This window comes from Larus michahellis, chromosome 2, assembly GCF_964199755.1.
Source record: "Larus michahellis chromosome 2, bLarMic1.1, whole genome shotgun sequence".
NCBI lineage: Eukaryota > Metazoa > Chordata > Aves > Charadriiformes > Laridae > Larus > Larus michahellis.
Genome location: NC_133897.1, coordinates 56,628,754 through 56,643,940, shown reverse-complemented (window position 1 = coordinate 56,643,940; position 15,187 = coordinate 56,628,754). Strand labels below are relative to the sequence as shown.

At 37.3% G+C, this 15,187-nt stretch overlaps 1 protein-coding gene across 7 annotated transcripts in view; it reads right to left on the bottom strand.

Annotated features, from left to right (window-relative positions):
- CDK13 (cyclin dependent kinase 13) overlaps positions 1-15,187 on the bottom strand; it is a 49,969-nt gene that overhangs the window by 15,222 nt on the left and 19,560 nt on the right. For 6 of the 7 annotated variants that reach the window (XM_074575589.1, XM_074575592.1, XM_074575593.1 and 3 more), the window contains exons 5-9: positions 14,336-14,506; positions 6,454-6,643; positions 3,912-3,968; positions 1,106-1,207; positions 909-986 (exon numbers count right to left, since the gene is read on the bottom strand). In XM_074575589.1, the coding sequence (XP_074431690.1) occupies positions 909-986; positions 1,106-1,207; positions 3,912-3,968; positions 6,454-6,643; positions 14,336-14,506 (598 nt within the window). The remainder of the gene's footprint in view (positions 1-908; positions 987-1,105; positions 1,208-3,911; positions 3,969-6,453; positions 6,644-14,335; positions 14,507-15,187) is intronic. The other variant, XM_074575591.1, reaches the window with a different exon arrangement.

Genomic DNA, 15,187 nt, shown 5'->3' with positions numbered 1-15,187 from the left:
GAATGACCACTGATATGCTTCGCACATCCTGAAAACTGCATTTTTCCAGGCCAGCTAACAAACACACTACACAAAACCAAACTACTTTTTAATCTGTTTTGAAAAACATCTCAATATATAACTTCATAGTATCTTTTATTCATTTCATTTTTAAAATCATGTTGACCATTTACTGTTCAGGTTCTGTAAGTTCTGTAGGACTCATTCCCTTTTCCCCTTTTATCTAGGAATACGGCCTTTCCTCACTTACGAGGTCAATTATGATATCAGAATCGAGAGCAATTTTTGCTTGCTGAATAAAGGGGAAAAAAAAAAAAAAAAAGATGCTCTGGTTCCACTGAGTTATATACACATCATTCTATGATTTATTGAGATAAGGAAAGAAACAGAATTTTTACCTTCATAAGGTGTCTGGTAGTTTGTAAGGGAACAGAAATATTCCCACAAAGATAATAAAGCCCAGGTGTGTATGCGAAAGGCTTGAAACAAGAACTCAGGGCCAGTAGCATGCCAAGTACCTACTCCTCCCAAATCCCACTCGTCTTTATTATTGTCCATGTTTTCATTTTGATTTGCTACAAGGAAGTTGTAATATCATCTTAAAAAATAACAGGCATTTTGACTACTCTCTCTTTACAACTTCAGAGCAACTCCAGCTGCTCTACAAAACACCCTCTTACTATTCAACTGTACATTGCTAGGACCACAGAATACTCACAAAAAACCCTTCTCCATGTCCAAGCAAAAGTCACTTGCTTTACATGCCCCTCCAAACCTTTAACATCTCACTCAGGGGGATAACTGGGTACTTGTAAATGTTCGCAGTGCATTATGTACGATTTTAACACTAACAAAAGATACCTGACAGTTTATAAGGCACCTACTATGTGATAGCGCTTGCAAGTTACCTTATAAGTTCCAGTTGAGCAAGTTCTTGATTTGCTTGGAATATTGGCTTTTTTGTAAAAAGTTCACCCAGGATGCAGCTGTAAAACAGTTTTGCACAATTCCATCATTATGGCTTTCAATACAGATTGATAGTAACATTTAAGATTTATTTTTGGTTTGTTTTTATGCTTGCTACGCTTCTGTACCAAACTCTTACCCACAGCTCCAGACATCGATAGCTGGTGTGTATCTTTCTTCTCCAAGCAGAAGTTCAGGAGGACGATACCATAACGTAATAACTTTGTTGGTATATGGTCGGCTGTTGGGGGGAGGAAAAAAAAAGAGAGGACTATCATTTTACTACAATCGCATTTCTGAAAAATTGATACTTTGAGGACTTTACTTCTGTGGTGTTGTTTAAGAACAGTACAACCTTCCACTCCCTTTTCCTAATTTTAGTCCTGCAAAGCTGCAACTGCACACAAAGCAAACACAACTGTCTGAGCAAGACTATCAAAAGACAGACTGAAGATGCAATACTCTATATTTATTAGGCTGCTAGTCATTTCAGGAGAAGGACCTGCTTGGATAAAACCAGTAACTTCTGGGCAACTGTTGATTATTAGAATGCTGAATGTAGGACCTCTACAAGCATTCAGAAAAGAAAAAAAAAAAAGAAAAAAAATCACTTTCCCTCTGTAAGCAGGAACAAAAGAGACAAAGCCTTTTTCTTGAACTACATCCTCCAACAATTCTGACTCCAAAGCCTGGAATGCTTCCAATATCTTCCTATATCTCATAACATCTTTAATTCTCTACAGCTCTAACCAGAAGTTTTGGTCACTGGGAATAATCCTTTCCACCCTCACACTAAGGCAAAGATTTCCACTATCTTAGATACACATTTATTTGTGGACAGGCTGAGATACAGCATCAACAGTTCAGAATGGAAGGCAGAAAACAGATGTTAGGTTTTGGTTTGTTTCAACCAGGGTGTCTTAAAAGTGATCCCAAAATTATTTCAGTTTTAATAATTCACTCTTACCAACACTAGGTAACTCCAAATAGAGAGTAGAGTAACATTAAGTACAGAGTTTGAACAACTGTAGCATAAAGTTTAACAAGCTCTTACAACATACTCAGTGGTACAGGTATCATTTCTGCAAAATCATCCGAGTCTCTCTTTCATTAAGAAAGCTCCCCAATTAATTTTTAAAATGTGGTATGTTTTTGAAAACAATCCCATCATTTATCATATTTATCTCTGAAGCAAGCATTCCTCTATGAAATGTTTACATAGTATGGACTTTCTCTACAGATAGACCACTCATATATATTAGTATACGGTGCTTTTTATTTGAACAGATGTTTTCTCACACGATCTGTCATATCTCCTACTCCAAACATATTAAATCCACCCAAATAACATTTAAAGGAGCACAGCTACAACAACCGATAGGAATTTATTTAAAATGAAATTTTTATTTCCTGCCCATTATGCTCCTACTAAATTCTGTACCCTTTGAAAAGTATATAATTCTAAACAACAGTAAACCAAATGTAAAATACATTAACTTAACGCAGCAGCTATTATACAATTGTTAATATATATTAATTACATCTGTTACTGCAGGTCAGAAGCTACTCAGAAGGAAAATGAATGACAAAAGAATTGTCAAAAATCTACTAATGAGATTCTGATTATCCTCCCAAGTTCAACTGGCAATTCTATTAGCTAGCATAATTACATTTTAATCTTGGTTTCATTTATATATAATGGTGTAATAATGTTGCTGTTTCATGTACAGTAAAATCTGTTATTTGCACTACAAAGGCACTGAACTTTCAATCGTAAAATTCTTAATGAAGTTAGTTTTACAAGCAAAGTTTAAGTTAATTTAAAAACAGACGTTAAAAAAAACACGGTAAAACAGAGGAAAAAAAATTAGGTCAGTTTAGTGCACATTACAATAAGGTAGGATGGCATCAATCCCTTTTATTGCAAGTACATCCAGAACAAAAATTAATTACCCAGCAGCTGCTTAAGTTTATCTTTACCCTCCTACTATACTCAATAGTTTTCCTAACTGTACTTAAGCATATATTCCTGAAATAACAGCTCAGAAGACAGTGAAACGAATGCTATCAGGTTCAACAACAAGCTCAGAGCTCTCTGACAAAACAATAAACTCACAAAGCTAACATTATGGATATTATTTCCCAAATTAGGCATGCAGAAATCAAAATAAGCTCAGGTAGCTAATATTCTCTGTATCCAACCACCCGATGTACATACTACTGTAATAAACATTCAGCCTGAATTTTGAAAATCCAGTTCCAACATGACAAACACATGACATTGCAATGCAAATACTGAAGTTCTTAATCATAAAAACTGTGCACCTGTTTCCTGGAGTACAAGCATAACGAAGCCAAGAACAACAGAAGCACAAGTCGCAAGAAGTTTCAGGATAACTTTTATTTAAACTTGTATCTCTGTTTCCAGCAGATTCAACAGCACTGACTGCCTAAAGAGTACAATGAACCTCTTCAAATGTAAGGTTAAATCTCACACAAAAGTAATGCTTTTTGAAAAGAAACTGTATACTAATTTATGTTAAAAAAAAATAATGCTTTCCCTAAATAAACTTTTCCTAGGTATACCAACAGAAAGAATATACTTTAGGTTTACAGGACCAGAGACTAAAAGTAAAAAACCTACATATTGATGCAACCCACTTAAGACTGCATCTCTTCATTTCCAATCAATATATGGCCACTCTCTACACTTATTTATCCAGAACACTTGGAAAAGCAATACACTTGCATAAGAGAGTTTTCTGGTTTTATGCAGAGTAAGGCAATATGCACTTCTTTCCATGTCCTAAGCAATTGCTTGTATTACAGTATAATAACATCTCCTCTAAACAAAACAGTCATCTTTTCTGGCCCTCATAATACTTAAGAGTTATGCAAAAAAATTAAGCTTCTGAATGCTTTTTCACAGTATAATTGTATCTTACCTTTCTTCAGAGTTGTACAGCCGAGCAAGCCCAAAATCTGCAAGCTTTATCTGCCCTCTGGTGGAAAAAGCAAAGAATTATTTAGTGGATAATCCTGTTACATTTCCTCCCCAAAAATCAGGCAAAGTTTGAGAGTGAGACAACTGCAACTGATCTTCACCAAACCACATTAATGAGGAGGCAATGCCTAACAATTGATGCATTTATTCAGTAAACAAGTACACTAACTTACTGAATAGCAAAGACAAGTAAACAAAATTAGGTATGTTCATCAAACGGCATTTACATCAACAGATGTTAGACAAAATTGAGGTGTATAACGTAAAGTGTTCATATCAGTGACTCTGCAGGAAAAAAATGAGGGAGGAAACTGCTATTTTTTCATGCCTTATTGCTAGCACAAGCATTTGTACAACAAACAACTATCAGCAGTCATGCTTCCTTATAGGAAGCTGTCGAAGTCCTGTTCTGCTCTTGTAAAGTTTAAATACAGCCTTTAAATCAGGGTGACCAACCAGATAAGGGTTTCTATTTTTGCCAGGAGCCAACTTGCTGAATGACACAACCCCTAACCCCTTCCTGAGTTTTCCCATACATGAGGAGAAGAGTAGAAGATACAGAGCTCTTGCCTGGCAGTTTCCACGGCTAAAAGGCACTGCTCAATGACCAGAAGCCCTCGCCATCTGTAAAGTCTGGATGATTTAAACAGAAAGCTATCTTCAAGCTTCTCTAATACACGTAATGGATGTTGGAATGTTACATGGGGTTTTTGTTTTTCTATAATTTTAAAACTCGTGTCACTTTCAAATACAGCAAATGTCACTTTCAAATAGATTTTACTTTATCAAATTAGGGCAAGACTTGCTGATGTGTGTAAGAATGACCATTTTGTGATAATAAAATATACAGGTTATAGTTCCCATTCCAATTTCCCCCTCAGATGTGTGCTTGGAATTGCTGTAACACTTGGAGAACCCCTATAAACAAAGATATAAAGATATGTTCCCCTCAAATTTACATGCTTATTCCTCAGAAAGCGTATTTGTGGAAGATCAATGACTTTTTGAGCAAAGACATTTAAGTTGTGTTTCTAAAAGATATATAATCCATGTGTTTGGCTTCAGGCTGTAACTGGTAACAGGATTTTAGAAACGCTGTCTGAAAATTATTCAGATTAACTATCAACTTTTTCTTCTTCCAGTGGAAACATCTAAGGAGGCTCAAAAAATCCTAGGGGAAAAAACTCAGTATCCTGCACTGGAGAGAGCACAGCACAACAGAAAACTCCACCTCTACCATAACGCGCTCTTCTCCACTGCCAGGTTACACCTCAGCTTCTGAGTTCCCAAAGGTGCACAGAGACAGCACCGCCACTGGAGATTAGCAAACGAGCAAGATAGGTGTGTGGGCACATATGGAGGCATGTGTATGTCTGTTTAAGAGTCTGTATCATAATCTGCAAGACTGCAATGGGAACCAGAGCTGAAAATAGTCTGATGTTGTAAGAAAAAAAGGAGGAAAAAGGGGAAAATTTAATTTGGAGAAAGCTGGGACAAAACTAGGGCCCTACCAAAGGAGACCCTTGATCCATTTCGTCTCCAACAGCAGCAGTAGATTTTTAGGGAGAACAGGTGAACCTGCTCACTTTGAGGCTCGTCTTCGTTGTACTTAACAACCACCCACATTCATTGTGTTAAGAATGCTAAAACAGCTATTTCTGTCTATTCCCTTCAGCAGGTGTTAATGATCTTGTCCATGAACGTGCCTCATCTTTTTCAATCTCCTGATGCTACCTGGAAAACCTCACACAACAAATCCCAGAAGCTGACTAACTGCTCTGTAAAGGTACTCTTTTTTGCTGTTATAAACCTTGCTCTTACATTTGCTTCCTGGTTTTAGTACTGCTGGATTCGATGAAAAAGAGTTCTGTACTGAAGTTATCCGCTATCTTCACACAGGCTTTGTATTTGCTGCTGTTGCACACTGAACAAAAGCACGTTTGCTAATATGATTTATAATTACAAGTGCTTAAAGACGTAAGAAACAAATTCTTCTCCCCATTTGATTATGGCTATAACTGCAAGCCAAAGCATGTTTGAACATGCTTGATTGAATATTCTTTTAAAGCACTATCTCAACTGATGAAAGCGAGGACCTTAGAATTACGTCACGAAGAACCAGCCTAGCCACACTTCATCTTGAAATGAGATGGCAAAAAGAATACACATCAAACGCTTACGTCCTAAAATTATGTTTTAATATATTTGAATTCAGATAATTTTCCCCCCTACTCTGACCTAAAAGATTCAAGTTTTAATCCTGCTGTTTTAACACAGATAAATTTAACAAAAAATTGCAGGATCGAGGGTTAAGCAGGTGACATCATCTGAATAGTATTTTACACTTGATTTTAAAGAAATTAGGCAATCTAAAAAAAAGTTTTGCTAAGGACTTAAAGCAGGTGAACTGTGAAGATTAAAAGAAAGATTTAAAGGTGATGTTAACATTCAGTTTTCTTACATATTTTAAGTAATATCCATACCTATTATTTAGTAGAATATTTGAACATTTGATATCTCTGTGCAAAAAGTTCTTCTTATGGCAATAGGCCAAGCCCTCCATCAGCTGTCTCATAAAAGATTTAATATGATTTTCATTAAAATGAACCAAACCAGATTCCAGTAGTCCCATCAAATCATGGTCCATATATTCAAATACCAGGTAAAATGCACCTAGGAAAAAAAAAGGGGAAGGGTAGGAGAAACAGAGAGAATTTGATTTAACAGCAGTCTAAAGCATTGTTGCTCCCTACTTTTGAAAGTTGGAAGTATTTTTCACAAAACTGTTTACATTTTATGCGGCATTTATAGCTGTACCTCATGTCCAATAATAGCAATGAAATATAGTGCAGCAAAATGTTTTCATAAAATTGCTTCTCCATGTAAACACTTACACTAGTCAAATGTTTGTGCAAACAAATATAATGGTACCACCTGGCACTTTAATCTAGATGGACATGTACTGCGACTCTCAATCTGCATATATTTTATTTAAAGAAAAACTAACTGGGTTAATATTCCCTATGTAAATGCTTGGGGAGAAATCTAGAAACAAAGTAAGTACAGCATTAGTCCATCTGTCATGATTCAGTGACTGATTTTTTTTTAAGCCTTCAGTGTGGAACTGGGTCAAAAATAAGCCTGCTCCTCTTAGACTAAAATTACCTGTAAAACAAGACAAAATGAGAAAGCAGAACTAACTTACTAGCAACAGCAGCTCTGCAAAAATAGAGCTCATATTCCAAGATGCCACATACATGCAGTAAGCATAACAGAATCCGGTCTTATCTCACATTAGCCTGTGTAACTCCACAAAAAAAGCTATTAAAGTCAAGGCTCTTTGATATATATGCAAGTATTCCTAAAGAGGAAAAGTGCTGAGTGCTTCAGAAGCAGGAAGAACCAATCTCCAGCACAACCACTCCCAGCATGATCCGCTTTTCAGTATTTAATCCTTCCCCTTCTTCTTAACTCTGGGGCAGAGAAGACAGCGCAGCCCCTGTAGAGCACTGGTGGCAATGCTGAAACCACATTCAAGTGGGTCTATCCATCTTCCATTTTCAAAAGCCTCCCCCCAAAGAGATTTTCAGAGCCACCACTCTAAAGTACAAATAGCTTCCACCCAACAAGAACTCATTACAAGTTCTAGTTCCTAAATAAGAAGTTTCAATTCAGAAGCTAGCGGAAGCCTTGGAGAAGTCAGCTTGCTAGAACGTACAAACACACACAGCCAAATTCTAATGAACTGACTTGTTTTCTTGCATAGTAGCTTAAAAGGGAAGAAAAAATGCTAAATCCATCTGCTATTTAACAAACAGGAAAAAAGATTACTTGTACAGTAACTGCTAAACTTGTAACAAAGGTCAGCGTAGTGCAGCTAAACCACAGGCCATTGCATAAGACACTCAGAGTTCATTGTTTTTAATTTAGGTCCTTTTGTTCTGCTATATGTTATACAGAAGCAGCAAAATACTGATCATAAAATACCCCTGTTGGTGTGCACACAGCAAGTAGAGCATGAGGTAAATCAAGCAGGTACAACCCAATCCCACCACTTCAAAAGGAAAGAAGGAAGTATTAAGAGCCACAAAGAACCAAAAGTCTGCTGTTTTACTATTTGCATAACTGAGTTCACCAGTTCAGCATGGTAAATGCACAGAGGCTCCTAATCTTGGTCTTTTAAAACAAGATAGCTGGCAACCTGGTGTTAGGTCTAGTTCACTGACAACTGCTGAAGTATGAACCATGACATGTTTTAAAGTGCCTTGAAACAGAACACCTGATATTATTGCTGAGGTGTCAGAATAATCTAGATATGCCCTTCAGAGGATGTCAGCTCAACAAAACTGAATACCGGTGATCTTGGTATCTTCTTGCTCTGGAATATAAAAGAAAGTGAACTCTGTCATGGCAGCAGGCTACACTCTGTGTGTACATGACAAGGAGAAAGACTGGGAAGGGTCCATGGGATTGCAAACCCGTTTAGTGAGAACAGCTGAACATAGTCTTTTGGTTTATATGCAAAGTAGGCTCCATGCCTTGAGCAATTTCCTGCTCTGCCACTAGCTCCCAGGATTTTTCACCACTATTTATAACCAGCAATCACAATTGGTACCCTCATGCAAGAAGGAAAGCTGACAACAATGGAGACAGTTCATAAATAAAACAGAGTAGTACCTGGGAGATGACATCCAATTATTTATATTCTCTGCAACTCTCATTAAGAAACACACACTACAACATTATAAATGCTAAATGTTCCTTACATATAAGAGCAAATGCACAGATCCATTGCAGTTGTGCATTACTACGTATTTACTACCTACATATTATACAATCTTAGAATACATTTTAAAAAGAAAAACTGTCAAAGCTGGATCTTCTTCATTGTTTATAAGAAACTATTAAAATTAGTCTACTAGCCTTGGCAGTCTAACCATTAAAACCTGATTTTCAGTATTACTCAAACTAGATTTGGAAGTGATTGTAGCTGCAAAAAAGGTATCACGCAAACTAAAGTGAAACTTCTGTTAGTTTATTTCTAGACAAACGTGGTGCTCTTTTTCTGATAGAGATCTAGAGTTTCAGTCAACAAAACAGTTGCGTTATTCCCCTTGATCACTTCAAATCTCCATTGCTTTTCATCAGATCAGGGAAAGAAGCTACAGCCAAGGAAGTCTTCACAAGTGAACTATGCACAGGCAGAAGTCTGCTTACTTTACAGCATCCTTTAGTTCAATCAAAACAAATGCCACACAAATACAAATTCCTCAAAAAGATAAACATAACAGAAAAAAAACGTTCTTTCCTTTACGACGCCAAGACATTCGATAACTTGGAGGCTACATCTTAAAATGACCCTTTGTTTCAATTAGCTTTGCCCAATATCCAAATTTCTGGAAGCAGGGTCATAAAAAACCCTAAAGCTCTGTTACAGTAAAGTGCATGCAATTCAAATGAACCCAGAATTACTTATTTGACTTTAACGTTACTCATCTTACTGCTGCTACGTTAAAGACCTGCATTTCCCAAGTAAACACCCGTGGGGTGGGAGGCAGCCTACAGTCCATTTCCACATGCTGCAACAAAGCACTAACAGGGGGGTTATGTCTTGGGTGCCCCATTTCCTTTGCTAATACCACACAGCTCATCTCCATTCCTTCATCTGCTGAGATAATAAGAAACCTTAACGTCACTGCATGCTGACGGAACAGCAGCTGGAACAGCTGAACACTAGTAATACCGCCTACTTCTGGATATGGGATAAGAGATGACAGCTGAATCTATTAGGGAGGTATGCAGTAAATAAAGAAGACTCACATGGATGGAAACAATCTTCGCCTTACTCCTTTTGCTTGCACTTAGAAAAATTCGTCTTTTTGACCATTTTGTCAGTTAAGATTGATAAAGGCCAGAAAGTGAGATACCAGTTTAGAATAATTGAAGGATTAACACATTTCTTCCTCCTGTTCATACATTTCAAGTCACAGAGCTCTAACAGTAGCAGTTTTCTTAACCAAAACAAAAAATAAGCTGGGGTATAATGCTGTAAAGCTATGCATACAAAATAGTTAAGTGAACAAAACGTGTCACTGATGACCTGTAACATACAAAGGATCTTCTGAGGGGCCAAAACCCCTGACAAAACATACTTTGCATTTTTGTGACACAGGCAGGCTCTGGATTTTTTTGGACTGTCATCAAATCACACAGACCCAACAAAGCAGAACATCAAGTTACACAATTTGTTCCCAAAGTCAGAAACAGGTGCTTCAGGCTCAGGGAGGGGTGGGGGGGCAAGCAGCAGGGCAGAATCATCCAAAAGCTTACATAGATGGCCACTTTTAAACAAATATTTTCCAAATGTAATTTCATAGGGAAAACATTTGGGGTTTCTCAAAATATCTGATCAGATATAGATCAGAGGAAGTCAGAGACCAGAGGTGCCTTATTATGTGCAAATTTTAATTCAATCCTTGTATATATGCGTTACAATTTTCTAATTTGCTAAACACCAAATAAAGGCATAGCCACTGAACCGATCACCTTAACACTAAAGCAAGCATCACTGCTATACTCATTTTTCCATTTAGATATAACAAAACTTCCTGTTTAAGACAAATTTAGTCTAATAAAACCAGAATTTTCCTTTTTATTTTTTTTAACATTTTCACCCAATATTAAGTTTTTATTTGATGCCAGTGTTATTCTCCCATTCCAAGTTCAATTGTGTTCTCCTCTTGGAACAAGTCCAACCTAAACTGCATGTACATGGAAACATGTTCTGAAATAAGCATACCAGCCAAGGGTGTACTGAAGCCGCAGAGTAAATACTGTCCTTGTTTCATCACACACTACAGAGAAATTAGAAATTGAACAAAAAACTTAAAGCAGAGGAAAAGTAAACCAAACATATCTGAAATCTTTGATTAATCATCAGGGATTTTTCTCTTTCTGCCATAACGTGGCAAGTTGAAAAGCCACGCAATTCGGTCTGCGCTCATTCCAGTCCCGCATCCAGTACAGCACACACAAATGGAAAGCACCACTCAAGTCATCACGCTATTCCTGATAAATTTGCTGTAGCATAAGAACTATTTGGGTAAGATGTTTCTACCAGCTATTTCAGGAGCAGCAAGGCAAGTTGTAGATCATTAGAGGTTTCTGAAATTCAGATCAGTTTGGTTTTAATCAACTTCCCAGGAAGCCCAGATAAAGCTAGCTACAGTAGAAGTAGAAAGAACCCTGTAGTGAAGTACTCTCTGGTGACAGTATGATTGCTGTCACAGACTCCTTCCAAACCACAAGCTTTCGGACAGGCTAACTGCTCCTTGACGGCTGTGAGAAAATAACCTGCTAGTCATATGACAATGTACCACAGATTCAGAGCGTCCTTTTTACACGTGTACTACAGTACTGTCAGGATAAATACCGACTTCATGCCTTAAAAGGTTTGTTAATTTGTACTGCAAATCAATTCAAAATTTAATCTATCTAAAGTAAACTTAGATCTTAAAATGAATTATAGAAACACACACACACATAATCCAAACAGATAACCCACACAGAAAAAAAACATGCTGTGATGTTAACCAGATCTTAAAATGAATTATAGAAACACACACACACACACAATCCAAACAGATAATTCACACACAGTAAAAAAAAAACAAACCACCAAGCTGCGACGTTAACCAGACCCTTTTTATTAGAGTCTCCCATGCAAAGTTTTACATCCTCCCTTGGGTTAGCAATTGAAAACGCCTCTTCCAGTCAAAAGAAGGAGGAGATGTCAAGCCAGTACACCTACTGGTTTTACATTCAGAGCAACAAAACCTAAGTCAGGCACTCTCCACATGTTTAGTAAAAAGAGATCACAGCAGTCCCACAGCTAGACTGTCAAGTACTTGCAAACAGCTTCTAGCTGATAAAGAGGCAACTGAGAACTGAAGGACAATCTCAGGTGCCCAAAGGAGCGGGGCGGGGGGGGGACGACCTTAGCTTATAAGGTGTATAGATTTTAACATACCTAGGAAATAGCTCTTTGTTTTCAGCTTCTGTTTTAAATCCTGTTTTCTTCAATTACTGTTGCACAGAGAATGTCACACAAACTTTCTCAGAGCAAAAAAATGCTGAGAGAAGATGAAGATCTTCTGCAAAGTACAATCCTCCTGCACAAAACTCTGTTCCAAAAGGACATGAACTGAAGTTCATGAATATGAACTCAAATTAATTTGAACTACCATCAAGCAAACAAAAAGGAAAAGCAAAGGAAACTTTAGCTGCCAGCAGACTTAGTTGAAAGCACCAACAGTGTCAGCCTGCTTACCCTACTGTCGAAGACTGACATTCACAATTGCTCCCGCACCACCTTACTAGAAGAAAACATTTTCAACAAAAATAACCACAGTTCTGAGATATTAGGAAAATATTTTTATAAATGAGACTTCATCAGAATTTTGTAGAGAGTGATATTCCAAAGCTAAGCATACAACATACGTTAAGCACAAGCATGTTCATCAGAGGGCAAAACACTTCTGCTGTAAGCTCTGCTTGAATAAGACATCACTACCACTTTTATAATGGTTCCTTCTTAAGCCAAGCAGCCTACTTTTGTGTTTGCAACGGTTTACCGTGAAAATGACCAGACTTCCTCCCACTTGCATTCGTTCCCTGCGTAGACTACAATTTGGCCACAACATCTCAGCTATAAATCCCCATCTCACAATGAACTACTCATTAGAGAAATACAGAATGCAGTGCCCAAAAAAAAAACCAACAAACCAACTTCCACCTTTTCACAGACAAATCATAATAGCACAGTCTCATTATCGTGCTAATGCTTTCAAGAGACTACCAGAAACTAATTTTATTTCCAGAGAAGCCCCTTCCCTTGCAAATTTTCTGAAAATGTAATTGTTTTAATAAGCTGTTAAATAAGAAAAAGAAATCATATTGAAAGCAATACCAAAAGCACAAATATAGACTTGGACAAAAAAAAAAACCAAACACATTTGAAATTAATGAGATACACAGTTTGAAGTATACCAAAAAAATTTACAATTCAATCCTAGACATGGCACCAAACAGAAAGGGAGAAAATTAATTAATGACTCATTAAGTATTAAGTCAAGGCTCAGTGTGGCCTCATTAGCCAAGTAGGTTAGACCTAATTAAAACTCAGTACAAGATTCACATGAAAAGCCAAAACTGGCTGTTGCAGACTGTCAGGGTTCAGAGTGGGTGCTTGACCACTGAACCTGCATGTATCTAGAGAAACACTTTTGCTAGATGCTTCCTACTTTTAAACACAATAAAAAAAGTGTGCCAGTGCTGTATGCCGTTCAAGGTGTTATACTTTCTGAAGATGTTAGGAAAAAAACACAAACTAATTCCTGCTTAATTTTGACAGACATCTTCTGGCTCATCACGATGTCACCTGGTATTTCTGCTGGCTGCACAGTGCGCATGGTGTTTTCTACCCTCACTGGTGCTGGGCACGCTGTATAGAAACTCGGGGAGGGGAAGCAGGGAAGAAGCAGAAGTATCACAGTCCAAACACCCTCCCTTAAGCAAACCACGTATCAAATTGTTCACAGGACACTAAAATACCCCAAAATGATCCATTTATAAGACCTGAACCTAAAAGGAAATGGCCTCCGAAGACAAAATGACCACTCCGAAATCAGAAGTACCAAGCAACAACACTGCATGATTTCCATTCTGTTTGCTTGATTCCCCAGGCAAAGGAGGTTGCAGGAATTCAAACAACCCAGATTTAACACTGAAGGAATCAAAAAAGTAAAAGTCTGCATGCCTTCTATTTGGGGAAAAACACCAGCACCACCACATAAATTTTGCTTTTCATTTTTGTCATTTATCCTTCTTCTAGCTTTCAAGACACACATACCCAATTATGAAAAAGTAACTGAAGCACAATTCAAATAAAACCAAGGCCTACAATGAAAACTGTCTCTTCAGCATTGAGCCTACAATACTCCAAATGATGAGAAAATACTATGAGGAAAATAAAATGCTAAAAAAGCTCACAATTAAGAGCTTCCTATTGTTGCTTGCCTCCCTGATACATTAGTGTGAAGGAGTCAAAGATCAGTTCCTCTGCAGCAAAACCGGAATCAATACATTTTTTTTATCCCACAAAATCTTTGCAAAAATGTTTCTATAAGCAAAAGGTATAGCTAAGTTAAATAAAGGACTTCTATTAGTAATTAAATCAAAATTAAAATCCTTTGTCAAGCATCACAATTTGCAAACATATTTTTTAATGAAGCTTAACTTGAAATCCAGCATAGCAGAACACCAGAACAGGACCAGAAAGAGCTACCTCTGTGTTTGCCTACATACCTTTGTCCTTCTTGAAGTCCAAAGCATCTTCCTTATCTGTCACTATTTCCTTCATGTTGATAATGCTTTGATGATTAAGCTGTCGAAGAATCTTAATCTCCCGAATAGCTGTAATAGGAAACCCTTCCTTTTCGTTATCGAGACGTACTTTCTTTAGTGCCACCATTTCCCCTAAGAGAAAATTTAAATAAAAACCACCAAGATTAACAACCAAACTATGGGCTTTAGTATTGGGTTTGTTTTTAAAACCCTTCCCATTTGTTACTATTTCTGAATGGACTAAACAGTTAACATCTTTATGCTTGCACCAAACACTATGCTGAATGGAAACAGAATTAACCATTGTTGGGAAACAATCACACAGAGAAACAACACTATAAATGAGAATTTTCAGCTACCCACTGTAAGACCTATCTTCTTCCTCCTGCGTACCTCACTCATCTATGTCCTGATATTCCACATCGGGTATATCAATAAACCCCCATATGAGAGCGATTATCAACAGCAGCTTTAAAGACAGAGGCCAACGTCTGCTCTGGATTTCTTATTACATCACCACAGGTCAGAACACATATATCTAACCAGAAATACTACACGGTTCAAGATGACTGAACAGATGACTGAAGAGTTCTCAAATTCACCAGTATAATTTCTACAAGCAGGAGTGTCACTGCCATGTTTACAGTGAGGAGAAATTTTCCTTATTATTTTACTGCAGGCTGGGCTAGATGAAGCTAGATTCTGCAAAATGGCAGAAGCACGATCTACTCTTTCTTAGCTCTAAAAAGGACTTATGCTACAGCAGTGTATAAGACAAATAGACAACAGATCACATTCCAGTATGACACAACA